This window comes from Fusarium mangiferae, assembly GCF_900044065.1.
Source record: "Fusarium mangiferae strain MRC7560 genome assembly, contig: FMAN_scaffold019, whole genome shotgun sequence".
Taxonomy (NCBI): Eukaryota; Fungi; Ascomycota; class Sordariomycetes; order Hypocreales; family Nectriaceae; genus Fusarium; species Fusarium mangiferae.
Genome location: NW_024573939.1, coordinates 308,170 through 321,381, shown reverse-complemented (window position 1 = coordinate 321,381; position 13,212 = coordinate 308,170). Strand labels below are relative to the sequence as shown.

General features: G+C 49.5%; 2 protein-coding genes across 2 annotated transcripts; one reads left to right on the top strand and one right to left on the bottom strand.

Moving 5' to 3' along the window:
- Positions 1-560: 560 nt before the first annotated feature.
- On the top strand, positions 561-1,076 carry FMAN_15307 (uncharacterized protein; the record flags this gene model as incomplete). The annotated part of the gene is made up of 1 exon (XM_041824895.1): positions 561-1,076. One exon carries the CDS (start codon positions 561-563, stop codon positions 1,074-1,076), a length of 516 nt encoding a protein of 171 aa, XP_041690330.1.
- Positions 1,077-2,981: 1,905 nt separating this feature from the next.
- Positions 2,982-3,958, bottom strand: FMAN_15306 (uncharacterized protein; the record flags this gene model as incomplete). Its single annotated transcript, XM_041824894.1, has 3 exons — positions 2,982-3,441; positions 3,482-3,609; positions 3,665-3,958. 3 exons carry the CDS (start codon positions 3,956-3,958, stop codon positions 2,982-2,984), a joined length of 882 nt encoding a protein of 293 aa, XP_041690329.1.
- Between the last annotated feature and the right edge of the window lie 9,254 nt (positions 3,959-13,212).

Genomic DNA, 13,212 nt, shown 5'->3' with positions numbered 1-13,212 from the left:
GTCTTCTCTCACGTTGCGCCTCATGATTCCTGTTGCTTTGCTCCAGTGCGATGCCAAGTTTTGAGTCGGGCCCTCACAATCGTGTATGCTTCCGTTCATCTAAATTTTAAGGTAATTTTAAAATACGAGATGTATTTGGAACAAACCCGTAATGGGTTGAGATCTACTCCCTAAGTAGCGCCAAGGAAGGGTGAGAAGCTCCCTTGCTTGGATTAGGGTAAGACATATCGATTAGGGGCAGAATGAAGGGCTTCTTACTTGTTCGACAGGAACTCGATTTCTCCATAGCCATATCATACTAGCCTTCATTTTGTGATGCTTGATAAATTCTATGAGACATAAGTATGACGCATGTCTTACAAGAGAGAAAGTTCGGCCCCAGCCCTGCTCGGGAAATAGATTAGTGGTTATATAAGGAAAAGGTTTATCTCTGATCAAACCTTAACTTCTTTCTTGTATTGCATATTCCAACCGCATCAAGCCCTCAAATATTCTTGCAGGGGCTGTTATTAGTCGAGGCCCTCCAGTCATCCATTCTTAAGTACACTACCAACTTCAAAATGCATTATACTAAAATTGCCATTATTATCGGTAATTTGGCCGCTGCTCAGCTTACGACTCGTTTCACCGATACCACAGCCTCTGCTATCGGGATTATTAGTCCTACCATTGGCACTGGGTTACCTCATGCTGCTGGCGTCGGAACCCCTGATGGCTTCAACTTTGCCGGCTGCTTCTCCTCCAAAAATGGCTTCCCTAGCTTCACTCAGGCATACACCTCTAAGGAAAATGATCCTAACTTATATGCCAAGACTTGCTTAGGCAACAATTTTTTCGGGCTTTTTGGTAATAAATGTTACTGCGGTAGCGAGCTTGATCTTACTACTTCTATATCTATTAGGGCTGATCTGTGTAATATGGCCTGCCCTGGTGATGCTGATGTGAGCTGTGGTGGCTTTGTAGAGGGCTCTCGAGTTATGCAACGACAAGTAGACCTAAACATTCTCCTGTCTATCTATATCGCTGTCGGTATGCGCCTTACTGCCACCAACTCTGACTTCGGCACCGAGACTTGAGCTCCTGTCGCCACCACAAGCTCTATCGAAGATCACAGCATCATCACTCAGATTCTTCCCGCTGGCCGCCAATCTGCATGAATCTCACTATCATCTACTACAAATCTTAGGCTCATCATGCTACATACAGTAGATAATAGATCGTTCGTGACTATGGCCTCATGTTTAATTATCCATCATTGCATGCGTATAACGCATTTTACCGTGATAGATCAACTATGCATAAACAAGCTTTCCACTCTGTCTGCGTTAACTATATGGTGAAAGATGACCGGAAGAATTACCCTACAGTTCAGCCCGAGAGCATTTTGCAGACTCCGCTGTGAAGAACTCTCAATTGTCTGGCCTGCCGATTGCGAATAGTATAGTAAACCTTGTCGGTATATCCCCGACACCCATTACTTTCTGGTTTCGGTATGAATACCATCTATATTGATCCTCTGTCTTTGAAGAGGGGAGGGCCAAATGTAAGCTTGTGATGCACCGCCTTTGTGTGAACTTCTTCTACGACCCGCCTCTCAGGGAGGACTGCATGGCGCATGAACTGAAATACTACACAAAACTCAGCGATATGCAATGAACGATTTGTGAGCTTTAGAAGAGAAAAGGAGCCTGACCTGTCTCAGGAAGGCCAACGCGACCGACATCAGGCTGTCCAAGTTCTAGTGTCGTATAAGTATCGTGGTAGCATCATAGAGGAAAACGGGGAATCGGCAATCACAGTGTTACATGATACAAACCACATAAAGAGTCTGAAGTGGTTTATTGTAAGCTTGGGGGCTTTTATTCTGCCCCGTGCTCGACGCCGAATACATTCACTATTGGAATGTCGATCCAGACGAAGTATAGGAAATACCGAACATGTTTCCTTTGACCAGGCCGATAATTGTCAGTAGAGTAAAGTTCTCAGAGTCATCCATGAAAGCACCGCACGTTCTTCTCTGGGTATCCAACATCATCCCCTTGAGCCCGAGACAAGCATGTCTAACAAAACGCTGCCAAACACTTTCTGTTACTCAGATCCGCGGGAGCTAAATTCCGTCAAGAAAACTTATCACTTATTGCTACTGCTTGTAAGTGTGATTCGTAGCACAGGATGTATCTGAACTCTCTGCAAAGGTGTCAGCATTGCTCTGCAGATGTATATTACCCCTGAGCCCTTTACATCTGGTTCCATCCAACAGATCATACATAAATATCAGGAAACGTAAGGAAAATAACTTTGATCGTCATTTGATCTGTCGCACGGCTAGTTAAAAGAGGCTACGGGTGCTCTGAAGTAAGTGGTGACATCTTTTGAATGAGGCTATCCTTATGCATTCTTGGTCTTAAGTAGATAAGCATGTTCGGAGATGGAGATCTAGCCTTTGGGCGGGAAACAAAGTTAAACTTTGTTGATCTGGCGGGTGTGATGCTTGGAGAAGCTGGTAAGACCACCGAAATTTGATGTATGGTATTTGGTGCCGCGTCAGGATCTGGTTTGGCAAACAGACTCATTTGCTGACCTTCCCAAGGCTCGCGATGCTGAGAATGCCTTCCACACAATCAGTGCGCGGCACGCTAAGGAACGAAAGGATTCAAGTAATTTAGGCCAGGCTTAGCATACTCTTTACTTAGTTTATTGTGGCATTCTCATCTAAAGTCTAAATGCTCTTACTACCAGTAGGTAGAACATCACCAAAGGCCTTGCCGCGAGTGTAGGAATCTCAGAAGCAGCAGTACGTCTTGGTTTCCTTGTGCGATCCCGGCAGCAGACTGACTTCTTGTGCACTTTGACCAACTCATGTTCATCCACTGAGGCTATCTCTTTGTTCATGGCGTATACCGTCACATGAAGAGCAAGTCGTCGCACACTCTCGCATCCGCATGGCGAAAACGTCAATTATTGAACCTACCTCCTCTATTTCAGTCTTTGCGTCCTCCGCTGTAGTATCCCCTCCATTCATCCGGGCCCGTAAGCGGACTTGGTTCCAGTCTCGCTCTCCCACCGATGATACTGTTGAGTGTTGGTGTGACTGGACGCTGAGAATCACTCGCCTGACCACCCATTTCCTGCATGGCGCCTGTCGTTGCGGCATGGTGAATATGGCGAGGGTGCTCTCGGTTCGAACTAGAGTTCCGAGGTGTTTTCTTCCGTTGAATGTTGTGTTCAAATTTTCCCACCCGAGCGGGTTCTACTCTTTTGTTGAATGTTGTGTTTAGACCCGGTGGAGGAACCCGCTCGGGTAGCCTGTCGGCTCCCAGTGTCGCTCTGTCGTGGTTGGGGGGCCGACAGGTTGGTGGATGGACTCGCAGCTTGTTGTGATGTCTTGATAAACGGCCGGGTGGTAGGCTTAGGGTGTATTCATCGTCTCGGTGTTGTTGGCTGTTGTGGAGTTGAAGGATGGAGTCGAGACGATGAATACACCCCAAGCAGTCTATCCCAGGCAATGTCCGCAAATGGGTGTTGGAGAGTTGAAGGTTGACGGATCTGGTGGTGTTTGCGGGCTTTGCCTAGGATAGACTGGGCGCATCGAATGTTGTCGGCAAGTATCTGGAAAGACACGGTCAGCGGCCTGAAAAATGTATACCGTGATCAAAAGGCTTACCTTGCATCTGGATAATCGATAATCAGCGACGATAGAGACCGGTGGTTGTGTCGTCACTTCTTGTCGCGAGATCTCGAGATCTGCGACGAGATTGATTCGTTCCTTGCATTGTAATTCCAGTTGTTTCAAGCGCTTTTTTAGATCCTCCTTGGTGTCTGTACGTGGGCTGTAAGTTCGCAACCCGAGCCGCATTGTGATCATAGATCTGATCAAGGGCAGCGCCCTGGCATCGTACGTTGGAGTGAGATGCCGGGAGTATTTAGAGAGGGAAAGCGCATTGCCTGTAGGCTTCATGAATGGGAATGCTGATCGGGCGTGTGTTCAAGAGGGTCGTTGGCGGACCGTCCTCATCTTCTGAGGTCATCACTTGTCGAGAGAGGTTGGGACTCGGGGGTCAAGGGGAGATCAAAGCTCTGTTCGGGTTTTGGAGTTGAAGCCAGCGGTAGCACTTATCGAGCGCGACGTATAGAGGGAGGAAGGGTTTCGACCGTCTGCGTTGGGGCATCTGCCGAGGTTGGTTTCACCACTGGTCAAGATCTTGTGGTGGTGGACGGGGCATGTCGAGTGTCTCTTTTTGAAGGTTCGGATGCGGCTGATTTAGTGTTCGTCAATCGTCTCGCGCTATGTCTGCAGCTTTGGCGCTTGAGCAAGGCATGGCTCAACCAATTCGACAAGCTCATGACTTAGCGTCGCGGCCACATCTCGCAGTCACTTCGGTGGCATTCCGATGGCTGCAGCGGGTGAGGACGATGGGGCAATGTCGTGTCGCTGGAGGAGGGACTTGTTGCGGTCGTCTAAGCTACGTGAAGAACGAAGCTTGGGAGCTCAAGAAAGGGAGTTTCCAGGCGTGACCTGGGTAAACGAGGAGCAAATGAGATGAAACCGATGGAGGCGTGTCGCTGGTGAGATGAAAGTGGGAAAGCTTGGTGTTGATGAAGGACGAGGGTCACCAACGTTGCGCGGATAATTTCCAAGAGTGCCGTCGATGAACGAAGGGCGAATGAGCGGAAATTTGATGGAAGTGAGGACAGACTGATCGATTGAAGTGCGTTCTGAATAAGACAAAAGAGGGAAAACTTGAGGTTGCTGGAGGATGAAGATGATCGAGGACGAGCCAATGGAAGGAAGCCCAGGCCAGAGGCAAGACGCGTTGACGCGGAAGGCTTGGTTCCTTAGGTGCCTCCCGTAACTGCTCATCGTTCATTTACAGGGGATCCCAACCCCACCAACTTCCTGTAAGCCCCATGTCAATTGCTCCCGCGACAGTGTCACCTGGAGATGCCCTGTAATTCAGCTGCTGTCATTTGTGTTCAGTGCCCTCAACTGACTCTGCCATCAAACTGACTCGGGAACTGTACGTTAGGGTTGGCTCATCGTAATGTTTGTAGGAAAGTAACAGGCTATTTAAAGCAATTATAAAAGCAATTAATTCTGTCTGCCTTTGGGTTCTTGACCCCGTTTCTGTAATACGCTACGACCGTCATTGGTTAAATCAAAATTCCTTGGCTTGCGATAACGACCGCCGAACCCAGACGTTGAGCTGGAAATGCGAGGCCTGGCTTCCCATCTGGCAACGTAAGTATGATGCTCCTTGTCCAAAAAACGGCCAACCCGAAGGATACATGACCATGAAAGCTTTGCCTTTGCCGTTGATCTTTTGGAGATTGTATATGAGTTCTTCGTTTGCCCTCAACATTTGCACTGCGCGGAAGCATCTACAGCATGGGCATTGAAGAGTTCAAGTCGGCTTATTTTTGTAGCCGGTGCAATGGAACGCAAGTGTTGGCAGAGACTTGCTTCTCTGTTTACATTCAAATATTGTAAATTGCAACTTAAATGCTGACAATAGCTGTGGTTGACTGCTGTACTGGTGGGTTCGACGTCCATCCGAAGAGCAAATTGAGGACCAGGCCGGCTTTTCTGCGTTTCAAGTCATGCAAGCAACTGATCTTTTTGCTCAGAACTTCACTTACAGCTTTCAATCTTCTCGCAAGCATCTCCCTCTAGTAAGAATAAGTACACTTTGAATCGTCAACGGCCACTGGTTCTAACCTCTGTTACTGATAGCTACCCTAAATTGGCCGGCTCTAACCTTTTAGGACTTTGGTAGTAAGCAGGCTAGACACTACGCCGTTCAATCTTTAAGAGTCCAAGTGGGGATTGATTCACGCCAAGGGTAGACTTTTGTCGCTTTATCCAATGATCATTGAGCAGAGAGACGAAAATGGCAATTTTCGTAGAATGATGTAACGATATGGTGCCATTGACGAAGTAGGGGTTGTCACTGTAACATCCCGCTACAGAAACGGCTACATCAGCAAAATCAGACTTCGGCCATATTGAGTAAAGTCTTCAATTGCTTAGGATACGTGAGATGACGGCTGGCGGGGTGCCTGGTCTTTCGTAATTCGCCTGTATCGGGCTCAGCAGCAGCTGAGATGCCTGGAAACGGTGCGTAAAGAAAACGTCAGTCCATTGCGATGGCGTTGGAGAACGCGCCAATCGCTTGGTGGCTAGAATGCATGCATAGAGCGTAACATTGCAAGATGCCGGTTTCTAGTGATACCTTTACCTCGGTCGGTTTATGTACGCTCTAGTTATGGAATGTGTTGCAAGGGCTCTTTGTCGTGAGGTGTCGACAGACTCGAAGACGACGCGATGGCATTACTGTAGACGATAGTGCTAGGGTCAAGGCGTTCTAAGAACACTGCAAGACTTGCCTTAAACATTCTCTAGTCGCAGAGGTCAAATTAGGAGCCTCAAGTATTTTTTTCTCTCTCTTTTAGATCCGTCATGCGTAGGTATCTTCGTACTCATGACACGAATGTCGACGAGGGGTCAGTGTAACCTCCCATTTTGACGTCATCTTCAGCGCAAATCCCTACGGAGACGAGAGACCGCACGCAGAACAAACAACATTTCTTCCAACACAACACCTCAGCTCCGACAGCTCATAGCTATGCCAGCGCACGCACTTGACGATGAAGATCGGAGTTGACCTCAGGCACGCAGTTCGGTTCCCTTGCGCACTTAACATTGGTTACGATTGCCAGTGTCGTCCCAATCGTAGTGCTTGACGACGCGTTATCAGTCCCTCATTCTTCATCCTGAGTTATCTTTACCGCAAATTTTCAACAACTCAGTCTTGCTAGAATTCCTTTACTGATATATTCTTACCGGATAGAGAAATTGTCATCGATCCATCCGCTCCACGCCCCCCTTTCGACCGATTACAATAACAAAAGACCTTGCCGAGGATCACGAAGCCGACACATCAGAGGAGCCATTTGCTGCGCTGCATTGCAATTCGGCGCTGCCACTGTCTACCATCGTTCCAACGACTACACTTGGGGCAATTAGTATAAGGGCAATTCAGTGGCCGAGGCATCACCCGTCTTGCTCTCACGGACCAGCGTGTTTTCATTTTGGGCTTTTCATAGCCTGTCTCGGCAAACAGAAGACCAAGGGCTTCGCTGACACAGGCACAGCATTCATCACGTTTGTGCTATCGACAACGGTCTGTCTTGGTGCTTACGATTGTAACGAGCATATGTCAACTCACGCCATGTTGAAGATCACATAGCAAAGAGCGACTACGCCTCCTCAACTTCCGAAGTAGTTGATACTCCTGATGGTGCTTTACGGATAGCCATCTTGATGGTTCACAGAGAACCGCAGCACCACACCGAGAACTTCTCGTGAAGCCGCCAAAGATTTCACCCATTTCGTCACGATAAGCAGTATATCGAGGCTGTTCCCTTACGCCTTCGCCATGGGATCCTGGTAACGTCCTACGATGTAATCGAGGTTGCAAGTGCAGCTGTCCTTCCACGAAGCTATCAACTCCGCCCGCCATTCATAACTCAGAGGTGAACGCAGCTCGAGGAAGTGTCTCGTTGGCGTAGCTTTGAATGGTCGAGCCACCAGCGACCTTAATCAGGGAGAAGTGAGGCTCGGGGATCTTGGCCGCAGGAATGGCAAACTTACGAGGACGGCCGGTCGCTGCTTCGGCAGAGGCTGTAGCGACTGCATTTGTGGCATGGAGTACATGTGAAATTTCCGCTTCTCTACTGCTGGTCGCCATGATCTTGGCCTCAGCGGTGCCAGCCAAGACTGATGCTACAAGCTTGATGTAGGTCAACAGACACCGCGGCGAGCTTTCCTTATACCTCTCGTAGTACCGCTGCCAGGCTCTCCTCTCCGTATGCGGTCTCTTTGGTCATGTGGATGTCGTCGAGCCACTCAAGCCACATCGGTTTGGCCTTGTCCAGCAGGGACTGCTGTCTGATTCGTGATTTCTTGACGTGTTACTGGGCTTTGTGTATTGTACAAGGCTGACGTGACTTAGTGGCTGGGTAGCAGCGCGATCTCTATCAATGTCATATTTGACAGGTTGAAGCCGCGAGGACGAAACATCAGCTTGAGGCTCAGAAATGAGCTCTCTTACATGGTGCTATGTCTAATTCTTACAGTTTTGCCGGTCTACATATCGCTTCTGTATCATCCCCCCTTTGACGGTATGCTCATACGCGCCCGATTTGCTCTGTGTCTGCATCATTCCAAAGACACCACTGTAGCGGTACCGTTTCTAGCCGTCGAGACTCAAATCGCTTCTGCTACACCGAGCTGCTTAGTTCTACCGTTCCCGAGGCCTCAAATCAAGGCCTGCGTGAATGGAGAGCCCAAAATCCAACAGCAACGCCATCTATTCACCAACTCCCCCTTGATGAGTTCCGCTGTCAACGTCGCTCCCTGTTCATTACCGACCGCGTCTCTTGCTTTTGTACTCTTCGTCCCAGTACCAGTGAAGTCCTTATGTCTCTGACTACCACTGAGGGCCGCCACTCTGTACTCAGTGCTGAGGCAGAAGCCTCCTGTTACAGCGGGCAGCCTAAGAAAAGTAGCCGGGCAGTCAATTTTGAAATTCTCGTTCTTCGCAAAGACAAGTGGCATCAATTTGTCGCGCAGCAGCCTGTTTTTCAGCTTTGAGAACGGTGTGATGGGGCGCATACCGCGTCTTGCAAGTGTCGCAGAATCGGGCTGTTCATTTGTGTCCGGTACGTGCAAATGCAATATATAAATCGCTAATCATTGGACTCGTTGAGTGCACTCTTCGTGTGTGATCTCTTATCCTGAATTCGCCTCATCGCGAAAAACGGCTTGGAGACGTGCTGGTAGAGTAAATGAATTGGTATCAAGGTCATGGGCGTCCACGCCGCTTGTTCGAAGCAGGCGAGACACGCATATCATAGCAGTAGATCAGCTTGGCCGCCGCCCTGCGAAGACGGAGGAACACTATGACTCCAGCTGCAAAGGTACCGAAACCCCAGGGTAGGGCTAACGAGGTCGTTCCTTGTTTTGATGGCGCCTCTGAGATCTGAAGCATGCAAGATTGGCTACTGTTTCTTGACAGCGGTTATGGCATTTGCGCATTTGTAGGCTTGCGTGGGCGACGACAGTTTCTGAGGGAGATCAACCCACCAGCGTTCTTGAGCACAGACTGTTCCAGGGCGAGACTGTTGCCAAGTCCACTATCTTCAAGCGTTGTACCAACTTGCTTGATAATTCGAATGTTCTCAGGGTTGATGTTATCGGCGCTCTCTAGGTCGATGGCCGTATTCACCGCCATCTGTCTAAGTCAGTTCGAACATTAGCATACAATCTTGGCTAAAGCCTCTATAACGACGCGAGTTTTCTTTGAGTCTGAAGGAAAGACCAGATACAGAAGAGAACAGTATATTATGCAAGACACACATAGGAGAAAAGACATGGCCATCTGGTGAGCAAATACTCAGCCCGACTGACAACGAGTGTTAGTCGGATGTGACCAGCAAGTCCTCTTCTTGTACATGCAGACACCAACATGTTTAACAACAGCGCAAACTTCAGCGGCGGTTTTTACAAAGCCTGCCAGACGATACAAGATTGGCCGATCGGGGATGATAGCAAACATCATAAACAGCCAGCGTCATGCGTTGCACACGATGACAAAGACAGAACTCGTTGGTGCTGCCCTGTATAGTCCTAGGTTCCTCCATTTCGGCTGTCCATTCTCATAAAAGGCATGATGGGGAGCTCCTGTTCTCGAACTCATTTCCCGCATCATCAACCTCTCGGTCACAAGCTCCTCGTCGTATCCCAAAAAGGCATCATGATCACCAAGACAACTACAACGACAGTTACGACAATAAAGCCCATGCTCGACGTCAACAGACTCGCTCCACTGAGCTTATTTCGCCAACGGACAAGACTCGAACCTTCACTTCTAACGTACTCGGCATGTCCCGCTTGCTGTCCGCTGGGTTGCTCAAGATATTCGACACAAGCTCGAGTGTCCAACAAGATCAATTCCTGCCCTCACTCTTGGGAACTCTATGCAAGTGACAGGCTAGATAAGACGACAAGACTTTGGTGGTGATAGAATGGAGGGGGATTTGGAAGGGGTGAAAGTAGGTATACAATCCAATATCATGCATTTTTCAGCTTTCTTTCTTGATGGTCGTCGGGCCTTGTTTCGCACTGGCCCTTCATGTACAGCGGCAGCACGTTTTCTCAGCAGAGTCTTGTTTCTGCGCCAGTCTTTCAGTAGGCCTGGCTGTCATCCAATCTCACCCTCGACCAAGCCCTTCTTTCCAGCGCAATAATGATGCCCTCAAAGCCCACCTCCGTCAACGAAAGTGCCGATGAACGTAACCTGGTCGCCAAGTCTAGAGCAACTGCTTCACAGAAGCTTGATGACTCCAACACCAAGACAAATCGACCACTGAGTGAAGGCTAGGCTAGCACTTGACCCTTTCACGAGTCCCAGCGGATCGACCTTTGGGTTCAGCTTGACCAAGTTCATCAGCGGAGATCCCGTGCTAGCTCGATGATTTACCCGTCATTTCGAGGTTGCTCTCACTGTGTCCATTGTTGTTAATAAAGAAACCTGCATTGATCTCTGGTCTAAGTACATCCTTTCCGATAGCGACGCTTTCCATCACCTGGACCAGGCCTGATCTTTTCTTTCCGAACGCAGATGGTGCCAGAAACGACCATTTCCATTGTAGGGACACCACTTTCTCCTGACGCTAGGCTTGATGGTCCGTTCGTGGCCAACAACATGCTTTGTGACTGTCTTTTTTGTGATGCACTACCATCTAGTCCTGCTGCAGGTTCTGGTTCGTCGAGATGACGATTGTTCTGTGGACGAATGCTTGGGCGTTGCCGTGGTTATTGGGATATGATAAGAAGGATACATTGGCTGAGACTCAGTGTTGATCCCTTGATGTGAAGGATGTTGAGCTGTATTGTTACTTTCGTCGGCGAATTTGCAATCCGTTCACGCGTGCTCTATCCCCATGTTATAACATAGCAAGCCGAATGTGTGCCAGGACTGTTTGGGCTCCTGGTGCTTGACCTTTTTTTGTCTGGGAGTTATTTGCCTGCTAAGCCTATCGTCCCCTCAAGTCGACCGTATTCTTTGGTGTTGATGTCTGCTGGGCTGAGACACTGCTGCTATTTGTAACGTCGGATCCAACACGACACAGTCGGGTTGCTCGAGAAGAGTTGAGTACTTTGGTTGCAATGGATTCTGGTACCGGAATCTTCACAGGTTCAGCTGCCTATGCGGCTTCGACCGGTTTCGCTGGCATCACAACTTCAACTCATTTGGCCAGTCCAGCTTCTTCTAAAGCTTCAGCTGGCTGGGCATTACCGTTCTCCATAACATCCGCGTCATTCTCTTGGGCCACCGCCTTTAAGTGAGGTTCATCGCCCTTGACGTTCATACTGCCAAAAGTCAGCGTATGCCCATACTGGCGGACTTCCAGGGGTAATACATGCGAATAGTGGCAGAATGGTGGACATCCTCAGAACCCGCGAAGGATAACAGGCGTATGGGCCAAAGGGGAACGGGGCCGCACGACAGTTCCAGACATATTCTCATTGAGGAGACTGGTGTCACTTATAGCTTACTGTAACCTCTCGGCATCCGCTCGTGTGGCAGGCCCACGCTACCAAGACGCTTCCCGAGGTCGCTGATGTCGCCGAATGCGGTATTGCTCTCCGTGCTGTCGAAGATTGTGGCCAAAATGCTGAAGCCCGTGGAGTTGATCTGGGGTCGGCGCCTGTAGTCGGCGGTCTTTATGTGGACGTTGTGCAACTTGACGCTGGGCACGCTGTCCATGACCACTTCCTCGCCCACGAGCTTCATTTGAAGGAGTTCGAGATCGCCACCGTACCCTTCTTTTGCGAGCTCTTTCCGTTGAACAGCCGGATGACCTCGGACAGCTTCTGGACGCTCTGGAGGCTACCGTTGAACCCTTTGGAGTTGATAGTGACGAGGCTCGAGCTCACCCTTCAGGGCGTGTTCGTCGAGTAGTACCCGCCAGTGTTGTCATATGCGAATATTTGCCTTGTACTTGTTCCACATAGTCTCGATAGCCGAGCTGAATGACATCGTAGGGAGCCCGATCCTCACGAAGTCATAGCTGATCTTGCGGTCACCTGGTGCTCTCTTAGAGTGCTTGAGGTCCTTGTCTACGACGCTGCGGTCCATGTACTTGAACACGATCTCCTTGTAGGGCCACTACTTTATGATGAACTTGTTTTCGATTTCCCTGAGGATGATCGCATAGATCCTTGGCCTCCCGGTCTTTTCGTCGCCCTTCTCTCTGTTAATGCCGATCATGTAACGGCTCGGCCTCACATTGCGAAGGCACCTAGACGACTAGGTCGAGACGCTCCCGTCTTGCATCACCATGATGTCGTACTCGTCATTCTCGGGACGCAGCGATGTGTCTGTCAGCGACTTGATCAGGAGCCTGACACGCATGACCGCCTTGATCTCCTTGAGCTGGGCTGTGGTCCAATCCGAGCCAGCACCTCTGATCGCTGCTCCTCCCACCACAGCGCCGGGCGTCTTCACCGAAATTTGGGCTGCGGGTAGCTGAGTTGGCAGTCTTAGACGGCTGCGTCGCGCTAGGAGAATATGCCTCAGTTGAATATCTTAGCCAAGTGTTATGCCTCGCTCCCAGCTTATGGCACACGGTCCGGGTTTTGTCTTCCAACTTCTTAAGGCTGCGTCCAAGAATACGTAAGGGAATAGGTTGATGTCTTGTCACTGTGGATCCCGAATATTTGCAGCTGCTTGTGCCCAAGAGAACCATTGGTGTTTACAATGATAGTCTTGGCGGTATCAGCAGTGTTGACAATAGCCTGAGCAACCTTGCCAGCAACATTCTTGGTGGCAGATGCGGCAGACTCCACGGCACTCCACTCCTTCAAGTAAACTCTGTTGATCTACCGGACCGGGCCGTGCCGCATGGAGAAGGCGGAGCAGCAAAGAGAAGCGTTGACCAGTAGCGGAAATGCAACTCGAAATGACCCTGTCGGAAAAGCAGAGCATCAAAAAGATCTCTTAGTGTAGCGAAAACGTGGGCGAAAGAGCGGGTGCAAGCAAGCATAAGCATCAGGGCTCAACATTCGGGAGATGTCCGAGAATGGCGGCATGCCTTGTTGAGTACTGCATCATTATTCTGGCCACTGGAGCGACTCCCTCTCCATCT